The 21,030-nt window shown below is 37.8% G+C and overlaps 1 protein-coding gene across 4 annotated transcripts in view; it reads right to left on the reverse strand.

The window, feature by feature from the left end:
* Positions 1-1,424: 1,424 nt before the first annotated feature.
* The window catches only part of slc1a9 (solute carrier family 1 member 9), a 66,177-nt gene continuing 46,571 nt past the window's right edge, over positions 1,425-21,030 (reverse strand). For all 4 annotated transcript variants that reach the window (XM_007562120.2, XM_016676456.1, XM_016676457.1 and 1 more), the window contains 8 exons: positions 20,192-20,445; positions 17,738-17,843; positions 17,522-17,648; positions 13,494-13,727; positions 11,620-11,814; positions 5,728-5,862; positions 2,750-3,182; positions 1,425-2,286 (listed from right to left, as the gene is read on the reverse strand). In XM_007562120.2, the coding sequence (XP_007562182.1) occupies positions 2,050-2,286; positions 2,750-3,182; positions 5,728-5,862; positions 11,620-11,814; positions 13,494-13,727; positions 17,522-17,648; positions 17,738-17,843; positions 20,192-20,445 (1,721 nt within the window). In that variant the 3' untranslated portion in view covers positions 1,425-2,049. The remainder of the gene's footprint in view (positions 2,287-2,749; positions 3,183-5,727; positions 5,863-11,619; positions 11,815-13,493; positions 13,728-17,521; positions 17,649-17,737; positions 17,844-20,191; positions 20,446-21,030) is intronic.

Consider the following 21,030-nt stretch of genomic DNA (forward strand, 5'->3'; position numbering starts at 1 on the left):
ACACACACACACACACACACACACACACACACACACACACACACACACACACACACAGGGCCGGCCCAAGCCTCCATGGGGCCCAAAGCGAAATCTGGTTTTGGGGCCCTCTAGTTCTGCTAGTCCTTTGTCTTAAAGGGGAAGCGCACCCGCGTTGTCAGTGTGGCCCGCATTTTTTATATATCCATTTTTCATCAAGCTGTGTTTGCATCTGTTTCAATTGATTTACACTCAAGCTTTGTCCTTTAGGAAAGTCATAATTCTGTTTTCACCATGCAAAACTGTCATTCCCATTTTTTTAATTTTTTTGCCATTAGGTCATAAATATAAGTGCTGGGCCCAGGATCAGGCCGCTCCGAACTTTTCTTTGAGGTTCCTGAACTCATATTTTCAGTGAGACGTCTCTCCTCTGGATTTCTTTCCTTGGAGGTGTAGAAATGCTAGAAACCATCTTCCCTTGGATGGTTACTTTGTTTCTTTAGGAGAGAAAGAAGAACAAAACCCACTATCTCCCGATAGTTACTTTATTTACTTTCTCTCTTGGAGGTGAAAAAAGAATAAAATCACCCACTGTCTACTCCTTAGACAGTTAACTTTAGTTCACCAGCAGTCGGAGCCCGTCTCAGCAGACATGAAAAAAAAACAACAAACCCGACTGAAACCGTCCTCATCCGATACATTTATTGAGGTTCTGATGGATCCGGTCGGTTGCAGGGCGAGACGTTGGACTCCACTCGTTCAATCTGACAAAAAAGACAAAAAAAAGTTACTTGTATGTTAATTTTTTTCTTATTTCAACTGAACCAAGATGTTTGAACTAAAAATTAGACCAAATATATTTCGTAAAAATTTCAGTTTCTTCATTAAATTAGGATTTTAAAAGTGTGATTCAGATTCTTTTCGGCGTCGGCGCGGCCTGGCCTTATGCTGTCTGGGAAGAATGAAAACCATTGACGTCTTTGTGGCCATCTGCCGCCCTCGGCGTCCCCTCGCCCGTCTCTGGCTCTTCTTTGAGCGGATTAAACGCGCTCATATCGCTGTGTGTTGTGTGACGTGCGTACTTTGCCTCTGTTTCTGTTCATCCTGTAATATCTTTGTCTCTGGGATTTTTCTGACCCCTTTCTGACAGCAAATCCTCCTGCAGATTGCAAAAGATGTTTTTTTTTAAATAAAACAAACGAATCACAGTTACTTTAAATAAATCTATAAGGTTTTATTATAATATACACAGAACCTGGTGATGTGAATCTGATGTAGGACTTTAGGGGTGAAGGATGACGGTCGACATACAGAAATTAAATGACAAAATCAGAATAAAATACCAATAGATTTAAACGTACAACATTAAAACAGCATCACACACAAACCACAATAAATAAATGTACAAACCTCACATGATTTGAGCAACATTATTACCAAGGAAGAGATTCAGGAAGGTGTAGAAAAATAACATCTGCTGGACGGATTCATCGTTTTATGCTTTTAAATTTACATTTTCAGCATTCTGGCAGATAAATCTAAATAAACTGAGATCTGATTGTAATCAGATCAATAAATACTTGATAAGCAGAAACGTTTGCAGCTGGAAACTGGAGGAAAGAAAAACTTTTCTTACAAGAACAGATTCTGATATTTTTGACAGCTTTATTAAATACACAAGAGACAATAAAATAAATTAAATTTAAAAATGTGTCTAGAAAGGAAGGAATAAAAGAATATGAAAAAGGAAGGAATTCTTGAAAATCTCAGAAGTTTCAGTTTAATTTCAGAAACTGAGAATGAAAATATTTCAAAAAGTTGAGTCAAAAATGTTTGAATTTTGAAACTCAGAAAACTTCCAAGTTTTCTCTGGCAAATTTACGAAGTAGGAAGGAATGGAGGGAGGAAAGAAAGAAAGGAAGGAATGAAGGTGGAATGTCAAAGTTTTGTGGCCGGTCGTCATGGAAACGCAGCTTATGTGAGTTTCTGCGTTGAGTCTCTACTGGATTTTCTAGGTTTTCATGCTGAAAGTGGAAACGTGTCGTAAAACCAAAACAGACCAAGATGTCGTCACGGTAAATCGCTCGGTGAGATGGCGCAGCGCCGATCGTAGGCGGTGTCGTCGCTCTCCTCGCCGTCGCTCACTTCACCCAGAACTCGCTCTCTGTCCTCTTCCTCCTCCGTTTCGCTCTCTGGCCTCAGGCGTTCCCGCTCCCGCTCCCGTTCCCGCTCTCTGTCGCGGATCCTGTCGCGCCCCCGCTCCCGGTCTCGATCCCGCTCTCTGTAGCCGCGTGGTAACGTTGAAATCTAGAAGCAGAGGGAAACATATCAAAGCATTCTGTGAAGAATGTAAATTTACAGCAATTTTACATAGAAATGAAAAAAAAAATGAGAAAATTTCTGCCAAAAAATCTTAGAAATTTTCTAGAAAAAACAACAAAATTTCTGTGCTTCAAAAGTCTGCTAGAAAAAAACTTTCATTTTTGAGAAAATTTTTTTAACATTTTTGGTTTCAAAAGTCAAAACATTTTCACTTTTGACTCAAATTTCCAAGTTTTTTCTCTCAAAAAATTCTAAGACTAATCTCAAAGTCTAAAAATGTTTTTTTTTTCTTTTTGAAAATTTTCAAGCTTTGAAATTTCATTTTTCAAACAAATTTCTGATATTAATCTCAAAATCTCTCAGTTCATTGGTGGAATTTCCTCCTCTTTTTATTGTATTTTCTGCCTACGGAGGCCCTAAGGTGGTAAAAGTCATGTCTCAGTGTTACCTGGTTATCATGGCTGGGCAGGGCGGAGTAGCCCGGCTCCGTCCTGCAGAGGAGGCGAGGCGAATGAGTGCGGAAAGGCCGAGGGGAGTGGGAGCAAACGGAGCGCGGGGAGGGAGAGCGAACGGAGTGCGGAGACGGAGATCGGACAGAGCAGGAAGGCGAGTAGGTGGCGGATTGGGACTGGGACAGAACGTTGCTGTGATGGTTCATCTTCGGGGGGCGAGGGGAGCGAGGCGGCAGCTCCGGCGGCTTCAGCGGGTCGACCAGGTCCATTTCGGTGAGGATCGGCGGCGGAGGAATGAAGTCCAGCTCCTCCTCTGTCGGGAGCATTTCCGCTGCGTCGAGCTCCGCCAGTTCGGCCCTCGATAAATGATCCACGATCCCGGCGCCAAACGAATCCCCAACCACGTTGATGGAGGTTCGCATTCGGTCACTGGCAGAAACACAGCCAGGAAGTGGAATCATGGTTTTGCCAACAGAGATGTACACAGATAAACACTAGGTGGTGATAGAGCGCCGGTACCTGTTCCTCCGGAGAGAAAAAGTGCCCTTTTCAAATTTTGTTTTTACTAAGTATTTATATGTGGCCCAAATTAGCATTTCTGGATTTAAATGCCTGTATTACTGATGCCACACATTTCTGTAAGTTTGCCTGACAAAAACATTTTGACAACCAAGAATTGGGGCCACACTAAGAAAATTTAAAAAATGAAGAATAATGAGGATATGAGAATAACATCCTAAAATTATGAATAATTATTAGTCATATTATTACGACTTTATTCTTGTAACAGCAGTTTTGAAATACTGTTATGAGACAGAATTTCTGTTGAGATTAGCCTCAGAAATTTTTAGAAAAATTGTGGAAATTTAGTTTCAAAAGTCAAAATTTTCTACTTTTGAAACTCGGTAAGATGAATCTCAAAATCTCTGAGGTTTTTCAAGTACATTTTTGACTTTTCAACTAAGAAATTTTTCTTGTTTTGTCTAAAACAATTTCTGAGATTAATCTCAAAATTTCTGATTTTTTTGGTGCAATAATAAAAAAAATACAAGAATATCTTAGATATTACCTTTTCATCAATTTATAATAATGTAGTCATTTAAATAATCCTAAAAAATGGTAAAATGCACTTAAAATAAATCAATTAGTTTTTTTAATCCCCAAAATGTCTGTAAATGCCACTGATCTCCAAAATAATCCCCTGATTTTATTGGCTGCCTCTGGAAAGATACTGACTACTCATAACTAGTTCACACAACCCATATCAAACACTACAAAAAGGCACATAACCGTTTTATTCTCTGTCTTACATTAAATCAGACTAAACATTTTCTATTTTAGGTCAGAAAGAATGAAAATGTATTTATATTTAATGTTTAACAAGGCTTTGTTTCATAGTCATGTTAGCCCAATGAATGAAAAAATAACAATTTGAGACTAGATAAAACTGGTAAAAGAATCATTATACACAGTGAAATATGTATTTACATGAGCTGAAATGCCACTCAAAGAGGAAGAAGCCGTGACCCTAAAAGGATTATTTTAAAAAATCAGACGCATTTAAAATTTTACTGTTAATGTTTTGGAAATAATAACAATGGAGAATGTAGTGGGAAAAGCGTGATTACCACACCCTGACTGTGAAGAACGGGGGTGGCAGCATCATTATTTCTGTAAAACAATGACATCATGATGACAGAGCAGTGAGTGGAAATAATGAAACGACATCATCAACCATCAGGTAAAAGCTTGGACAAAAATAGGTCAAAGTCTCAAAAGGTGTGTGTGAGAAAGTCAGACAGAAAACCTGAGTCAGTTTGACCAGATCTGTCTGACAGGGAGCCGTTTGTAAAGACACACAGTAAAAAACTAACAGCAATAATTTGATTTATTTAGTTTATCAGAGAGAAAAAATGTTCATGTTTCAGAGTCACACTTTCACCATGTTGTTCATTTACAAATGTATGAATTTAGTTTGAGTTCCAAAATAATTTTTAAATTTAGAGATAAATATTTAGTCTACAAACTAAATATTCAGTTTTCAAACTATATATTTAACTTTCAAATTAAATATTTAGTTTTAAGCCTAAATATTTAATCTGGAGCTAAATATTTTGTTTGCAAACTACGTTTAGTTTAAAAACTAAATATTTAACTTTCAAATAAAATGTTTAGCTTTCTAACTAAATATTTAATTTGATAATTGTGTTTTCAAATTAAAACAGCTAGTTTTAAATATTTCAACCCAAATCAATATTTCAAAATAATTAATTCTAATATTTAGTTTGAAATTAAAAAGTTCAAACTACATATTTAATTTGAAAACTAAATGTTTAGTTTGTAATCAAAATATTTAACTTTCAAACTAAATATTACATTATAAAGCTAAATATTTAACCAGGAGCTAAATAGTTTGTTTGCAAACTAAATATTTAACTTTCAAATAAATAGTTTATAGTTTATAGACTAAATATTTACCTCATACTTAGATATTTACGTTACAAACTAAATATTTACAGTATTAACTAAATCTTTAGTTTGAAAAATAATTAGTAAATTACAAATTTAGCTCTCAAATTAAATATTTAGTTTGGAACTCTGACATTTCACTTTCAGTAATAAACACCCACATCATTTTCTCTATTACAGTATTTTTTATTGTGTGAATTCACAAACGGCTACCTGTCAGGAGAAAAGGGCCAAAGTTCCAGCAGTGCATTGTGGGAACTTTGTTGAATGTTATTCAAATCTCTGATCCAGACATCTTGCAGAAAAAACATTGTTTGTTGTCCTCCGCACTGAATCCAATGTTTGTTCAAATTTAGCCTTGCCAGTTTACATGACTGCACAAAACAAAACAAAACAAAACAAAACAAAACAAAACAAAACAAAACGTACTAAGAAATGTCTCTGAGCCAATAACTGCAGATGATTTGATATTTTCATTCCCTGCTCACCAGACTCCTTTACTCACAGCAGCCAGTCGACAGCGATCAGCAGACTGATGTCCTGAGTGGGCAGGCCGACGGCGGTCAGGATCAGCAGCATGGTCACCAGTCCAGCACTGGGAATACTGGCGGCTCCAACGCTGGCCAGGGTGGCCGTCATACTGCCAGAATTTAAAAGAACGTTTTAAATTCTGAAAAAAGAAACAAGGTCGCCTGACTAAGAGAACACTAGGTAATATGTTCAAAGGGAACCTATTGTGGAAACATTCACATTTTACAGGTTTTTGTACTTTTATTTGGATCTGCTGCTTCCAAAAACAGCCTAAGAACTTAGAAAAAACAACCAGGTAACAACTTGATGCTTTTTGGTGTCTGGAAAATTAGCTGTTTCAAAAATCCAGATTATTAAGTCACATTCCATGGGCAGTGAGCCGTTACCTAGCAACCCCAGCAGAGTTCCACCCGTCACCTAGCAACCGAAGTGAACTCCAGCTAGTGGTGGGCGATATGGACTTACAGTTTTACCATAATGTTTTATGGTACTATTGTGATAACAATAAAAGTGGCGATAATAAATATTTATCTGTTTGAGGTAGATGTGACTCTATGGTACAACAGACACCAACACTACTCTTTAAAAACAAATCCTTTATAGTAAAAATAACAAGATTTTATTTAGAATGCCTTTCTTATCTTGAGATCTCAAAGGGATAAAATTATAACATAATTTTAGTGTATAATTATTAACTTCTTTGGGAGAACAGACGCATAAAGAAGTGAAATTTGTGTCACTAAGCTGCACACAGTAACTGCGTTTGATCATACTTTCAAATTCATTGACACTCATTGAATAGGCAGTGAAGAAAATAGCAAAACAAATTCTGACAAAACAAGACACTTTCTGGAGTTTATTATGACAACAATAAATCTAAATTTTTAGATATTGATCACAATAAATGATAAACGACACAGTAAGTGTCCTAATCTCCAGCATGTTTGGTCAGCTGGTTTTACCACAGTATGACTGTTTTGTTATTGACTTACCATCCAGAAACCACTTCCTGCATTCTTGTTGGTTGTGCAGGAGGCTCTACTAATGCTTTTCAAAGATGTTTTTTGTATAACTGTGCATCTGTTTCCACTTATTTTTATGTGCGAGTATAAACTGTGAGTCGGGGGGTGAAACTTTCATTCTCCAAGAATGATGTTGTGCAAAAACATGTTTGGTATCACCCATAAACTAATCCTAAATGTTCAAGGAAGAACAGTAGGTCACCTTTAAATTTGTTTGTCACCTGACATGAACTCCGTTTGTTCACAAAGGAAAACTGTTGCCTCAAACACCACCTAATTTTTATTCTGGCTCGAAGCTTTCCTGTAAACTCAGCATCACGTGAGAACGTATGAACTGAAGAAACGCCGAGCGAACGTTTCTGTGGAGAATTTCCAACAACATTAGTGAATGAAGCTGTCAGAAAACATTTAACAGAGCGAATTAATGGTACAGTAAACGCCTCAGCCAGTCAGCGCGTTCTGGAGAGAAACAAACCCTGACTCAGCAAGTTCAGACAGTTTAATGGCGGCCATTAATCGGCATCAGACGTTACTTCATGAACCTTAAAGAGCCCATAAAGGCCTGGATGCTACTGAGGATGAGGAAAAAATTCACTTTATACTTAAAATGAATTTTATACGTAAATAACTTGAAACACCTTAATATGATTTTGTTCTACATGTTTTTACAATATTTGATAACAGATAAATTTTTAAAATAAAAGATAAATAAAAAAATTGATGGATGGATGGATGGATGGATGGATGGATGGATGGATGGATGGATGGATGGATGGATGGATGGATGGATGGATGGATGGATGGATTATTTCCCTCTCTGACAGAATCCCACAGGATGCCGCTGCCGTTTTCACTCAGATTAACTTTATTTTGCTAAATTAGCAACGTCACATGAAAACAGAACCAAACTTCTCTTCCTCCAGGATTGTTTCCTCTCTACAGAATCTGATCCGTTCTGCATCATAATAACTGTAATAATTTACTTGTGATGATCCGTTTTTGTCGTTTTTCTTTTCTTTCGCCACAAACCGTCAGAAATCCGAGTCGCGTCTCCGTTTCTCTCCAACCGCCTGCAGCATGCGGGGAATATTTCAGAGCAGAAGAAAACGCTTTCCAGCACGTTTCAAAACTTGCGTTGTGGAATTTAGTGGTGAACAGACATTGTTGGAAAAAAAAAATACAATAAACAATTTCAAAGTGCTGGGCATTATTTGCAACCCGCAGCCATAACAAGCTGAGTCCCGTCCAAGCAGACTGGTTCCAATTAAGACTTAATGTTCAGCCGAAACCTCAGACATGGGAAAAAATGTCTGATTGCTTCTTTACTGCATTCATTTCAGATTTTTACTCCACCGCTCTCTTCCATATATCATAATAATCTGCTTTAGTCATGCAACTTCACCAAAAACGCCTTGTGTTTTGTTTAGACTTGGTTCAACTGAATGCATATTCATAAGCAAACTTAATGTTTCATGCAGAATGCACTGGGAATATCTGAGCTAATTTACTTTCCTAAACAACCTTTGACACTTTATTAATGTTGCTACTGTGAGAGAAATTTATTAATGAGTTTTATCTGGTTACATTTTTGTTTTAGGATCTGAACAGAACCGTAGACGCAAACAAAGAGCAGCAAAAGATTCGTTTTAGTTGTAAAACTATGCAATTAATATAATTTACAACCCTGGTGTCGTTGCGTTTAGCTCTCATGTGAGGCTAAATCTCCAGCTGTTTGCGTTTACAGCTTTATCCGCACTGTTTCCTGAGCAATTCTGTTTCTGGTCGCAGCAGAAAAAATAGTTTGTCAGGAGGATTTTCACAGAAATCACAAAGAAAATGAGTGAAAAACAGCTGACAGCCATATCAGAACGAGTTAATTAAGAATATGTTAGGAAATGTTTGTTCTGGTTGATTGTATTTATAATTAATACTGGAAAAAACTCAACACATTGGTGCCATACACTTAAAATAAACATATAAAGTAAAAAAAAAAACTAAGCGTGTCATAATAAATAACACATTGCAAAAAATCAAAATCTTATCAAGTATTTTTTGTCAAGTTTCTAACATAAATATCTTAAAAAACTTGAAATGGAGTAAAATTAACTTACAAGTAAGTTTACAGCAGTAGGAGCTTGTTTTCAGTTAATCTTTCCGTAAAACTGATGAAAACTGCTGGTTTCATTGGACATTTTCTCCATCTAACAGGTGAAATAATTAGTCAGTATTTTGGATAATTAAAATGTTTAACAAAAGTTTATTAACCCTGGTGTAGTTGCATTATTCTAAATTTATGGAAGACGATTAGTGCCACTGAAAAATAAGAACAAATTTTTTTTTCTTGGAATTTGGATTTTCTTTTTTCTCAGAATTTTAATTCTTTTTTTTTTTTTTTCAAAATTCAGATTTGCTTTCCTAGAATTCTGATTTTTTTTTCCTTAAAATTTAGATTTTTTTCCTCAGAATTCTGACTTTAGTCTTCTAAATTTAAAGTCAGAATTCCAGGAAATTCTGACTTTCCCAGAATTCCCAGAAGTTCGTTTCTAAACTTCCATAGGAAACAAAACAGTTTCAGATCAGAACTCCTGCTGGTTAAAAGCCAAAGATTAAAAAAGAGTTTTCACGCAGCTTTTAAAAGTTTCCACTGTGGTGGAGAATCCGATGTGAAGACACACTTTAGTCTTCAGTCAGAGGCCTCCTCAGATTGCAAGACTGACTGCTACTGGAGATCCTTCCTGCCCACAACGACTCGGACAAAATGATTTAGGGCATTTAATTTCTCTGTAGTATAAGTGAAATATTTCTGAATTGGAACTTAATTTAGTTTGAATTACGATGAGATTTGACCGTTTATCCATAAATCTAACTCTGGTTTTATTGCTGTTGGAGGCAGAAACGTTTCACAGGTGGCCTGGAAATGTGCAGATCTAAGCGAACATCTGCGATAAATAACCAACCAAGTACAAATTGTAAAAGCTGCCAGGCCAAGTTTTCTGACAGAGCTGGTAAAAAGCGCCGTCCGTCTGTATGTGAGAGGAAAACGGCTTCACCTCACTGGAGAATCTCACAGATGCTCTCCACTTCCAAAGCTTCAGCCAAACCTCCCGTTTAAAGCTGTCTAAGCTAATCCTGCGCTGTCTGTTATCACCGTTGGTGATCTGCTCTGTGTGGCAGGCCGCTCCCTTCAGCTACAGCTAAAGCTAGAAGTGAGATGTTTAAACTGAGTAATGATGGTTCTACTTTAGCATAAAAGCAAAAAGATTTGTGAAAAAAACAAGAACAAAGTGAAACCCTGGCTACTTTCTTAGGTCAGCGCAGCGAGCCAAATGTGGTGTAAAGTGGTTGTAAAAATTGCTTTCTGGAAGCGACACTGAATGAAACAGCTAAAAACTAATATATTTTCCTGGACAGACGTGGAGTTTGGCAGCAGATTTTATACCTCAAAGCAGAAAATTTAACAAGAAAAGCAGCAACAGGCTGTTTATACCATCTTAAATTAAAGACTTTTGGGTCCAACTGGGTTTTGTTTTGACCCAACACATTAATAATGGCCACAAATCTGAAGTATTCTTAACATGCAGGAAAATCCATACAGAAAAACCTGAAAAACTAGATTTAACAGCAAAATTTATGTAACAAGAATCACATAGAAACTGATGTGACATGTTGTGCAAACACTTAAATCCAGTCTGCAGCTTGTAACGTTGCTGAAAAAACAACACAAACATCTTAAAGGATCTAATTTATTGTTTATGCTAAAGCTTTTATCCCCTTTGAAATGCTTTTGCTGCAATAACAGCCACAAACCTCAATGTGTTTCATGAGAAACCAACACAAAGTGGAAGGAAAGCGAATCGTGTTCTCAAATATTTATATTTGACAAATAAAAAAAAAAACCTTGTGGTGAATTTGCCTCCAGCCACAAAGAGTCAATACTGGATTTAACTCTGACTGGGATATTCTGAGACATTAATGAGGTTTGATCCACTTCCTGCTCCACCTCTAATACATTTTTACTCTATTTAGATCTGATAGTTCAGTAGATTTGGTTCGATTGGGACCAAATTGCTGTTACATTATCTGTTACATTTTCAGCTGCGGCGGTTGATGATATTTTGGATTGATTCGCCCTCCTATAGTTGCAGGTCTGTCTAAATTTTCTTTGTAATATTTTCCAACATTGTTGGTCATTTTTCACATTTTCTTACAAAACCAAGCAGAAGGTTTTGTGCAGCAGTGGCTTCATTTTCATCACTTGTGTGCATAAAACTGTCGATATTCCATTAATGCTAAAAAACACAATTGTGGCGTTTCCATTACATAAGAAATTAGATTAAAATCACACGTGGAAAAGTCTGCTCACACAAGAACTCATTAATAAAAAAACTTTTTCCACTTCCTGTTCTTCGTCGTTTGGTGTTGATATTTGATTATTGATCGTGTGACTCGTGTGATGCAAAAAAAAGTTTCCATAGCAATTTTGTGAAATACAATAATTTCCAATACAGCTGAAAAACTACCTGATCCTAATGCAACGTGATTTTTTTTTCAAAATTGATATTTCCATTAAGCAAATTTATTTTGTAAGTCAAATGTTTGCAATTTATAGGTCAACGGAAAGGCAGCTGTTGATTTTTCATTTTGACAAGTTTAGAAACTTCTTTTATCGTTTATTTAAAATCTAGAACCAGGGTTCATGTGAATAAGCCTCTGATTAATGTTCACTTGCCCAGACAGTTTGACTTTTGAGCAAAACCCTTATTTTTGTTCTTGTCGTTGCGCCTCCAGTTAGCGTGATTTGATTGGGTTCACGTAACCTGAGCAGCTTCCTCTTTCATGCCTACCTGACGGTGACGATCTGTCCGCTGTCCAGTGTGATGTCGTTCATCTGGGCGATGAAGATGGCAGCCACCGCCTCGTACAGCGCTGTGCCGTCCATGTTGATGGTGGCGCCAATGGGCAGCACGAAGCGAGTCACACGCTTGTCAATCTTCAGGTTTTCCTCCAGGCAGCGGAAAGTGACCGGCAGCGTCCCCGCACTGAAAAAACACCAAAACAAAACAACATGTAAAATTCAGCACAGATTTTTGAAGATGAGAAGCAAAGAGTCATAAAATATGCAGACAGGTGGTGTGAGACATAAGCGCAGACGTGTGGAGGAAAGGTGAAGGGGTAAAGACGAATAAAAGGCGGCAGAAACTTGAGTCGGGTGACAGCCTCTTCCTGACAGCTGCTGCCGGTCACTGTTTCAGTCCCTCAGTTAAAGGAGTCTGATTCCTGGCCCTGCTCAGCTCTGCTCATAATATAATTAGAGAAAACGTTGATAGGATTACCCGATTTTCACTAAAACCCAGCTGATGTGCCAGAACGACATTTGGTTCCAGCAGATTTCCAGCCCAGAGCCGGAGGCTTAGACGTTTACAACCTGGGATCTGTCTGACAGCCGGCACTCACACGTAGTGATACACTCTAAAGAAATACATGGTTTGTTGGCTCAACTTGAGAAACAATTCCCACTCTGCTGCCTCTAAAAACAACCCGAGCACTTGGAAAAAAAAAGAAACACCGGGTCAATTTTTGGCAATAACTTTATGTGTTTTGTCTGGAAAATGAACCGTTTCAAAAACTTTTCGGAATGTAACGTCACAAATCTGCAGGCATTGCCCCGTTGCCTAGCAACCACAACATAGTTCCACCCCGTTACCTAGCAACCACAGCAGAGTTCCTCCCGTTACCTAGCAACCACAGCAGAGTTCCGCCCGTTACCTAGCAACCACAGCAGAGTTCCACCCCATTACCTAGCAACCACAGCAGAGTTCCACCCCGGTACCTAGCAACCAAAGCGGAACTTGACCTGGTTTGTTCAGCCTGAATTTGTAATTACATTATTTATATAAATTATTTTCATCTTGGTCCTTAAAATAACCAAAATTTACACATACATTATATTTTGATCTGCCTGATGACATGATTTAAAAAAAAGAAATAAATAAACTTCCTATGTTTTGATCAGTTATTCAGTGAAATTTTTACCAAATACTTTTTTTAGTGTTTTTTGGACTTTTTTCTTTCACTTGAGTAAAAATAAGCTGATGTAGATTTACTTGAGTACTATTTTTGGATCCTCTACCTACCTCTGACTGTATTAATAAAACACTATAAAACAAGAAAGTTGTGATCAGGTAACCGACCTCAGATTTTTGTTCTATTTCTCTTGCTTTTTTCTGGTGGTTGTAATAATTTTTTTCCTTAAACAAACAAATAACATTCAAACTCATGTTAAGTTGAGGTGCTTTTTCATTTTGAAATGTGTTCATGTAGACAACTTAAGTTTCTCCAGGTGAAAAAATGCTTTTATTTTAAGTTTTACAGCATGAATAGTTTTTTAGAGTGTACTGTGGTTGCAGACAGTGAGTTTAAGACCGAAGCCAAATCAAAGATCAGATCAGATAGCAGCTCCCAGATGGTTTTGGTTGGAAGTTTTTATTGTAAAAAGTCACGTTAAACATGAAGGTTGTTTTAAACGTGAAGGTCGTTTTAAACATGAAGGTTGTTTTAAACGTGAAGGTCGTTTTAAACGTGAAGGTCGTTTTAAACGTGAAGGTCGTTTTAAACGTGAAGGTCGTTTTAAACATGAAGGTCGTTTTAAACGTGAAGGTCGTTTGAAACGTGAAGGTCGTTTGAAACGTGAAAGTCGTTTTACGTGTGAAGGTCGTACCTGCTGGCGGTCCCCAAAGCTGTGATCCAGGCCTGGAAGATGCCGGAGTAGAAAGCAAATGGGCTTTTTCTGGTGATGCCAAAGAAGATGGCGGGCAGGATGAGGCCGCCGTGGATCACCAGGCCCACGATGACGGTCACCATGTACATCCCGAGTTGCCTAGCAACCATCTCAAGGTCACCGATGGCGGCGATTTTACCAGCAATCAGAGAGGCGATGCCGACGGGGGAATACCTGAGCAACCAGGAAGGAGGGATTAATGTCATCCAACCAGCATCCAACCAACTGCTCATGTATCTGTTTGTCCAGCCATCATCCAAACATCCATCCAACTGTCATCCATCCATCCGTCATCCATCCAACTGTCATTCAACCATCTGTTCATCCATACATCTATTCATCCAACATCAAAACATACAACCATCATCCAACCACCATCCGTCCGTCCGTCCGGTGCAACGCACCTGTGTACTAAATGACGTTTTTTTTCAACTATCGGTTTATTAAAAAACTTTATTTTAAACTCCAGTTTATGATCCTGTAGCTAAAAGCTAATTTGGTGCTTTGAAATCAACATTTTCCTGATTTTATTCCAATAATAATTCAATCTGTGAGTTTCCACCTGTAAAATTCAGAATAATTCTTGATCAATTCTCCCCAGTGGAGCATTTCCTCTGACTCATACTGGGATCTCTGGTTTCACGCGTTGCAGCACAGTTGTTCCCATTCATAAATTCACACCGCTCTTCTGGGAGATCCGGTTTAAAGCGAACCTGGCCGTCAGGCTCCGCCCCCTGCGGCTGGGCCAATCAGAGCGCCGGCCTGCGGCTGCAGGTCAGCTGCGCAACGCTGAAATCCCGGACAGTTGCCTTTTGTTGGAGCGTCCGGCTGGATGGAGGCGTTTTTTTCTTCTGTTTACAGAGGAGTCTGTGTTTGGCTCGCCCTGACTAAAATGTTTACGCTGAGTGAGTGATGCGAACAGGACACAGTTTCCTTTGGAGTCCAGCTGCACATGCACTGTAAAAACACAAAACCTTGCCAAGTATTTCTGGTCTCGTTTCTTAGTCATAAGAACTTGTTTTAACTGAATAATTCCTTAATATTGACGAAAACCTACTCAGAAATTTCACTGTTGATTTGGAGAAAATTTGAAAGATTTTTCAAACTAATTTTTGATTATTACCGTAAATTTACTCCTTTTTGTTCTATCTACAATAACTAAGTAATTGTACAAAAACTAACTTAACTAAAAGTTACTTTTTAGCAAGATATTGGAGCTTGTTTTATGTCAATAATTTCTTAGTATTGGAAAAAAAAATCCTGGTGTCACTGGCAGATTATTTGACTTACAGTAAAACTAAGACTTTGTCTCCTGCAGCAACAACAGATCTTAAGGATTTTCGGTCCAAGTATCTTAATACACTTAGAAAAAGTCAACAATTCATTAATGTTGGTTTTAAAAATAAGTACATTGGCGGATTATGTAACTTCTAACAAGACATTTTTCCAACGTTATAATGAAATAATCTGTCAGAGGACCTAGAGGTTTTTCATCAATATTAAGGAATTATTTACTCTAAACAATCTACTATATCCTCCTGAAAAGTTATTTCCAAGTTAGTTTTTGTACGTTGACGTAGTAGAGTTACTGTAGATAGAAAAACAAAAAAAAACAAAAAAACTGATCTTAATTTTAAGATTAAGATTAAAATTCTTCAAAACAACATCAACATTTCTGAGTTTGTTCCAAAAAAAGTACTTTTTCCATCAATATAAATAATGCTTGGTAAGATTTGGTGTTTTTTCAGTGTTCAAATGTTGTAACATCAACAACATGGCAAAAAACAAATTTTATTAAGTATTTTTGATCTAGTTTATAGTGTAAATATCTTAAGACACTTTAAATAAGACAAAAATAACTTACAAGTACATTTTCAGCCCGATAAGGAGGCTTGTTTCAAGTAAATAATTCCTTAAGGGTGACTTTCTAGTTCCATTGGCAGATTATTTCACTTAAAACATTTTTCAGATGTTTTCAGTCAATCTGCCAGAGGAACTGGAACTTTTTCATAAATTTTAAGGAATTATTCATTTAAAACAAACTCCTATATGTGGTGGAACTTGAAAATTAGTTTTGTTTTATTTCAAGATATCATCCACCAGAAACTAAGCTGAAATTACTTGGTAAGATTTGGTGTTTTTTCAGTGTTCAAATGTTGTAACATCAACAACACTGCAAAAAACAAATTTTTATTAAGTATTTTTGATCTAGTTTATAGTGTAAATATCTTAAGACACTTTAAATAAGACAAAAATAACTACAAGTACCTTTTCAGCCCGATATAGAGGTGTGTTTCAAGTAAATAATTCCTTAAGGGTGACTTTAAAACAGTACTAGTTCCATTGGCAGATTATTTCACTTAAAACATTTTTCAGATGTTTTCAGTCAATCTGCCAGAGGAACCGGAACTTTTTCATAAATTTTAAGGAATTATTCATTTAAAACAAACTCCTATATGTGGTGGAACTTGAAAATTAGTTTTGGTTTATTTCAAGATATCATCCACCAGAAACTAACTTGGTAAGATTTGGTGTTAAATGTCAAAGGTCACGGCTTTATAAGCGCCAAAACCAAAATTAACCCAAGAAAAAGCTGAAGGTATCTGGTTTCTGAATTCACTTCCTATTTAATTATTTGAAAAATATGTTTATTTTTAGCAAAAATATAGACAAAATTTAATTTATTACAATTTACATGTAAACAAAAGTGAATTTAATCTGGTCCTGTGGTTCAAGCACCAGGGAGGTTTTGTGTTTTTACAGTGAGAGCTGGCGTTTCTCCTCCGTCTCCCGTTTCCTTTCCCATCCCTCCTCTAAGTGCCACTTCATCGTCTATTTCTGCGCGACTTATCCAGAGTCCTGCAAAGCCTCAACTCGTGTTTTCTGCTCTGAAGTCCTGCTTTCACACGCATCTCTCAACAACTCCTCTCCTTTTATTCCCCGCCGCCAAGCTGCTCCTCTGCCCGCTGGTGGATCCATTTCATTTTGGAGATTCTCCACCCCGGCTCCCCTGGGAGTCCGCTACATGGCTCCTGCTACTCCCCAGCATACCACAGACTCCAGACCCTAACTCCTTCCATCTGTCCGTGTCCCTCACCAACATGCCCTGCTGCACAAACACAAACTCTTTCCAAGCATTTCTGTTTCGTTTCTACCACAAATATCTTAATTCTCTTCAAATCAGACAACATTAATTTTAAAATAACTTTTCAAATCGATGTAAAAACTTCGTTTAGGTAAATAAATGCTTAAAACTGAAGTTATAATCTTTGGGTCTAAAGAGAAATATACTGTAGACTAAATATTACAGATGCAAACTCATGATCAGACCTGAAATCTGGGTGTCATTTTGACCTCTGACCTGAGCCTTCAGAGTCACATAAAGACAGTTACAAAGTCGGCCTTCTCGTAAATTTATTTTTGGGATTATTTTTACTATGCTGTACTTTTTACTTTTACTTGAGTAAAAATATGTTAAAGTATTGCTACTGTGAAATTTTTACTCACCTTTGCTAACAAGCAACTTTTTAGCAAGATATAGAGGCTTGTTTAACTCAATTATTCCTTATTATTGATGAAAATGTTCTAATTTCACCGGCAGATTAATTCACTTATAGACATTTTTTCCATGTTATCAGTTAAATAATCTGTCAGTGGAATTACACTTTTTAACCAATATTAAGGAAATATTGACATAAAACAAGTTGAAAAGTTACTTATAAGTTAGTTTTGTCTTATTTCGAGTGTCTTAAGATAAAAAATAAACTTTGTAGGATTCTGTGTTTTTGCAGTGAACATAATCTCTCCATCTTCCTTTCCTTTTCAGTCTTCATGTTCCCACAATTTGTCTCCTGTAAACATTAGTCACCGCCCGCCGCTGACCTTCTGTGTGGCATTTTCCCAATATCAGAGCAAAGCCGTCGTCTGGGAGCAAAACCAGAGACACGTGTCTGCAAGCAGATACTGACCACATGATCATGGAAACCATCGTCATGATGATTTCATTCAGGATGTTGAAGAAGTCGCACATGATTTTCCCACGCTCGCCCATCCTGCCCATGCAGATCCCAAAGGTGATGAAGAAGCCGATCAAGCCTTGAAGAGCAAACAGAGGAGTTAGTTTACTGCCAAAATAAACACGAGCAGACGCACGCAGACTGAGAACCTGGTAGCTATGAACTCACCGAGAACATTCATGCCCCATTTGTATTCCAGTTTTTTCCTGTTCACCACCACCGGCTCGGTCTGGTTCGGTGCCGTCACCGTCACCTGTTTCAACACCGTCTGCACCTACAGGAGGATTTCAGGCTCATAACATCTCAGCAGCTGGAGAATTAACTTTAAACTTACATTTTTACGCAAAATTTACATTTTACACATTTTTGTGCTTCCATTTTTGGGTCTGATTCTATAAAGACTCCAAGCACTTAAAAAACCCACTCAGCTGATTTTGGCAATAATTTAATGATTTTTGGTGTCTGGACAATAACCATTTCAAAATTCTTCTGAATGTACACAGCAATAAGTGTTTTTGGTCTAGCTTCCAGCACAAATATCTTATACTTTAATTGAGACAAAACTAATTAACAAATAACTTTTCAGCGAGAAACACGAGTCAATAATTCAAAATTACTTTTTACATTGGCAGTTTACTTCACTTATAACATGGGAAAAATTATTGTCATAAGTAAAATAATCTGCCAATGGAATATTTAACTTTTATCAATATTAAGGAATTATTAATTTAAACTACCTCATACGTCTTGCAGATAACTTGTAAGTTAGTTTTGTCTTCTTTCAAGTGCTCTAAGATATTTACACTGGAAACCAAAAATACTTGGGAAAATTAAAGTTTTTTGCAATGTACTGTCACAAATCAGCAGGAACTGAGCTTCAACTAATGACCCCTGCAAAACCCAACCCGTTGCCTAGCAACCCCAGTGGAATGCCGCCCCGTTGCCTAGCAACCCCAGCGGAGCCCCAGCATGTTTGCTCAGCTGATTTTACCGCTGTGTGCGCTGCATAATGGCTGCTGGAAAAGACGTGGTGTTGTTGACTGTAGGCTACGTTCACACTGCAAATTCTCAATTCAGATTTGTTTGTGAAATCCGATTTTCACATTTCCAAATGTATGCGATCTCTCGTGTGCAAACAACCTGAAAGTGTCCCGAATGTGCAGTAGTGGGCGCTGTAACGTCAGTGTTTCCAGAAGTAAACATGGGTGGAGTCCAGTTTTTGTGATTTTAAAGTCCAGTCGGAGCCAGCACATTACCGGCCGCCGTGGTTGGTGCTGTTCTTCCTGCTCCCACATGTGAATGAGGTTCAGGTTGGACACGAACTGGCCGCACAGACTCAAGATAAATTTGAAAAGCTCTGATGTGGATCAGATTTAGGACCACATATCCAAACGGCCTGGGTCAGATTTGTAAAAATCAGATCTGTGTTGTTCAGGCTGTCATGGAAAGATCAGTTAAAGGTCGCATAAGGGTCACTTCAGGCTGCCGTTTGAACGTAGCCATGGAAACCACTTACTGCATTCTTTTTGGATGTGCAGAAGGCTCCACTTCTGCTTTTCAAAGATGTACAGTTGTATAATAGCACATCTGTTTGCAGCCATTTTCATGTTTAAAGTGACAAAAAGCCCCCAAAAAAGCTCATTCTGAATAAAATCGCATTATCTAAGAATGGCTTTATGTAAAAAAAGAGTAATGAACATGTTTTGTCTAGGCTGCAGACCAATCCGAACGTGTTCAAGGAAGCATAATAGGTCACCTTTAAAGAGAAGGCAAACGGAGAACAAGAGCTTTTAACATAAAAGACAACAAAGAGACATAAAAGAGTCAAAAAGGCTGAAAGGGGAAGGAAGATTTCTCCCCACTTAAACATTCAGCCTTTTTATGACTAATGAATCCCTGATGTTTACACACAAAAGGAGCAGTAAAACAGAAATGTAAGGAGCGGTATTTGGGGGAGAAATGAAAGACAACGGATGGATTACCATGGGAAAAAACAAAGTAAAGAGGTTTGATTTGGCAGCTTTCGCCAGCAGATTCCTCACTGAGATAAGTGCAGATGTGGCAGAGCGCATTTTAAAAGAGAAAACTACTACGGTTTATAAAAAAAGAGAGAACACGACTTGCATAAGCAGCTTATGCTTCGCTTCATTGAGGTTTGCCTCTCTTAAGGTCACTCCACAGATTTAAATCAGCGTGAGGTCTGGACTTTGCTCTGTTGATGACCCAGTTTGCACCAAACTCACATTTGACTCTAGAAGGCTCCCAGGTCTGGACCAAATGACCACCCCTCCACCACCGTGCTTGACAGATGGTACACAGTGTTTTTCTGTTGTTTTCTCCAAACACGGTGCTGGAAATCATGGCCTACTTAAAGTCTTTACTTTAAATAGGCCATAAAATTAAAGAAGTTTTATGGTTTATCCAGAAGCAGCTCTGCAAAGCTTAAAGAATAGAGTCTGTTTTTGCAGTCAAGCTGCACTTTTTCTCATTGCCTTGTCATTTAGTAGTTTAGTAGTAACTAGTTACATTTACTCAATTACATTTATGAAATATTGCTACTCTGATCTGAGTAAACTTTCTGAATGTTCTACCCTCTGATTGAAAACCAGACGTGTTTAGTACCTGTTGGAAGCAGGCCTGCACCAGGTTCTCAGGAAACAGGTTTCTGATCAGGTCCAGGAAGGCGTCCAGGCTGCTGACCTCCTGGTTCTTCGCGGATGAGGACGTGGCGCTGCTCCGCAGTTTGGGGTTTCCCGGGTGGATTCCCAGAACCAGGATGACTCCCAGGATGGCGGCGATGACAGTGGTGGACATGTAGTACACCATGGCTCTGCTTCCCATCCTCCCACTGGAGCGAGCGTCAAGACCGGCGAGACCTGGAGGTCACAGCCAGTGGATTTACAATTATTGAAGACAACTCTTCATTTTGTCTGGTTTTATTTAAAAATAGCTCCCATCTAAAGGTGTTTTCACACCTGATAGTCTGGTACACTTGGTTCGATTGGAGACCAAAATTGCAACATTTGTTTTATTTTCAGCTGTGGATTTCTTTCACACTGCACTGAATCAAATGACCCAAACCTCTGAGCACACTGCAAAAACACAAAATCTTGCCAAGTTTCTAAAACAAATCTCTTAGTACAATTGAAATAAGACAAAACTAATTGAGAACTTATCAGCAAGAAATAAGAGTTTCTTTTAAGTAAATAATTCCTCAATATTGATGAAAACGTTCTAGTTTCACTGACATTATTTCACTTATGGAAAAAATGAAATTAGTGAAATTATCTTCCAGTGAAAATAGTTTTTCATCAATATTAAGGAATTATTAACTTTTACAAGTTAATAATAAGTTTTTTAAGGTAGATTTGTCTTATTTCAAGTGTACTGAGAAACTAGACCAAAAATACCTTAAGATAAGGTACAGCGCCCGTTTCACAGCAGACGCTGCCCCAATCCGC

Source organism: Poecilia formosa, unplaced genomic scaffold, assembly GCF_000485575.1.
Source record: "Poecilia formosa unplaced genomic scaffold, Poecilia_formosa-5.1.2 Scaffold134, whole genome shotgun sequence".
Classification (NCBI taxonomy): domain Eukaryota; kingdom Metazoa; phylum Chordata; class Actinopteri; order Cyprinodontiformes; family Poeciliidae; genus Poecilia; species Poecilia formosa.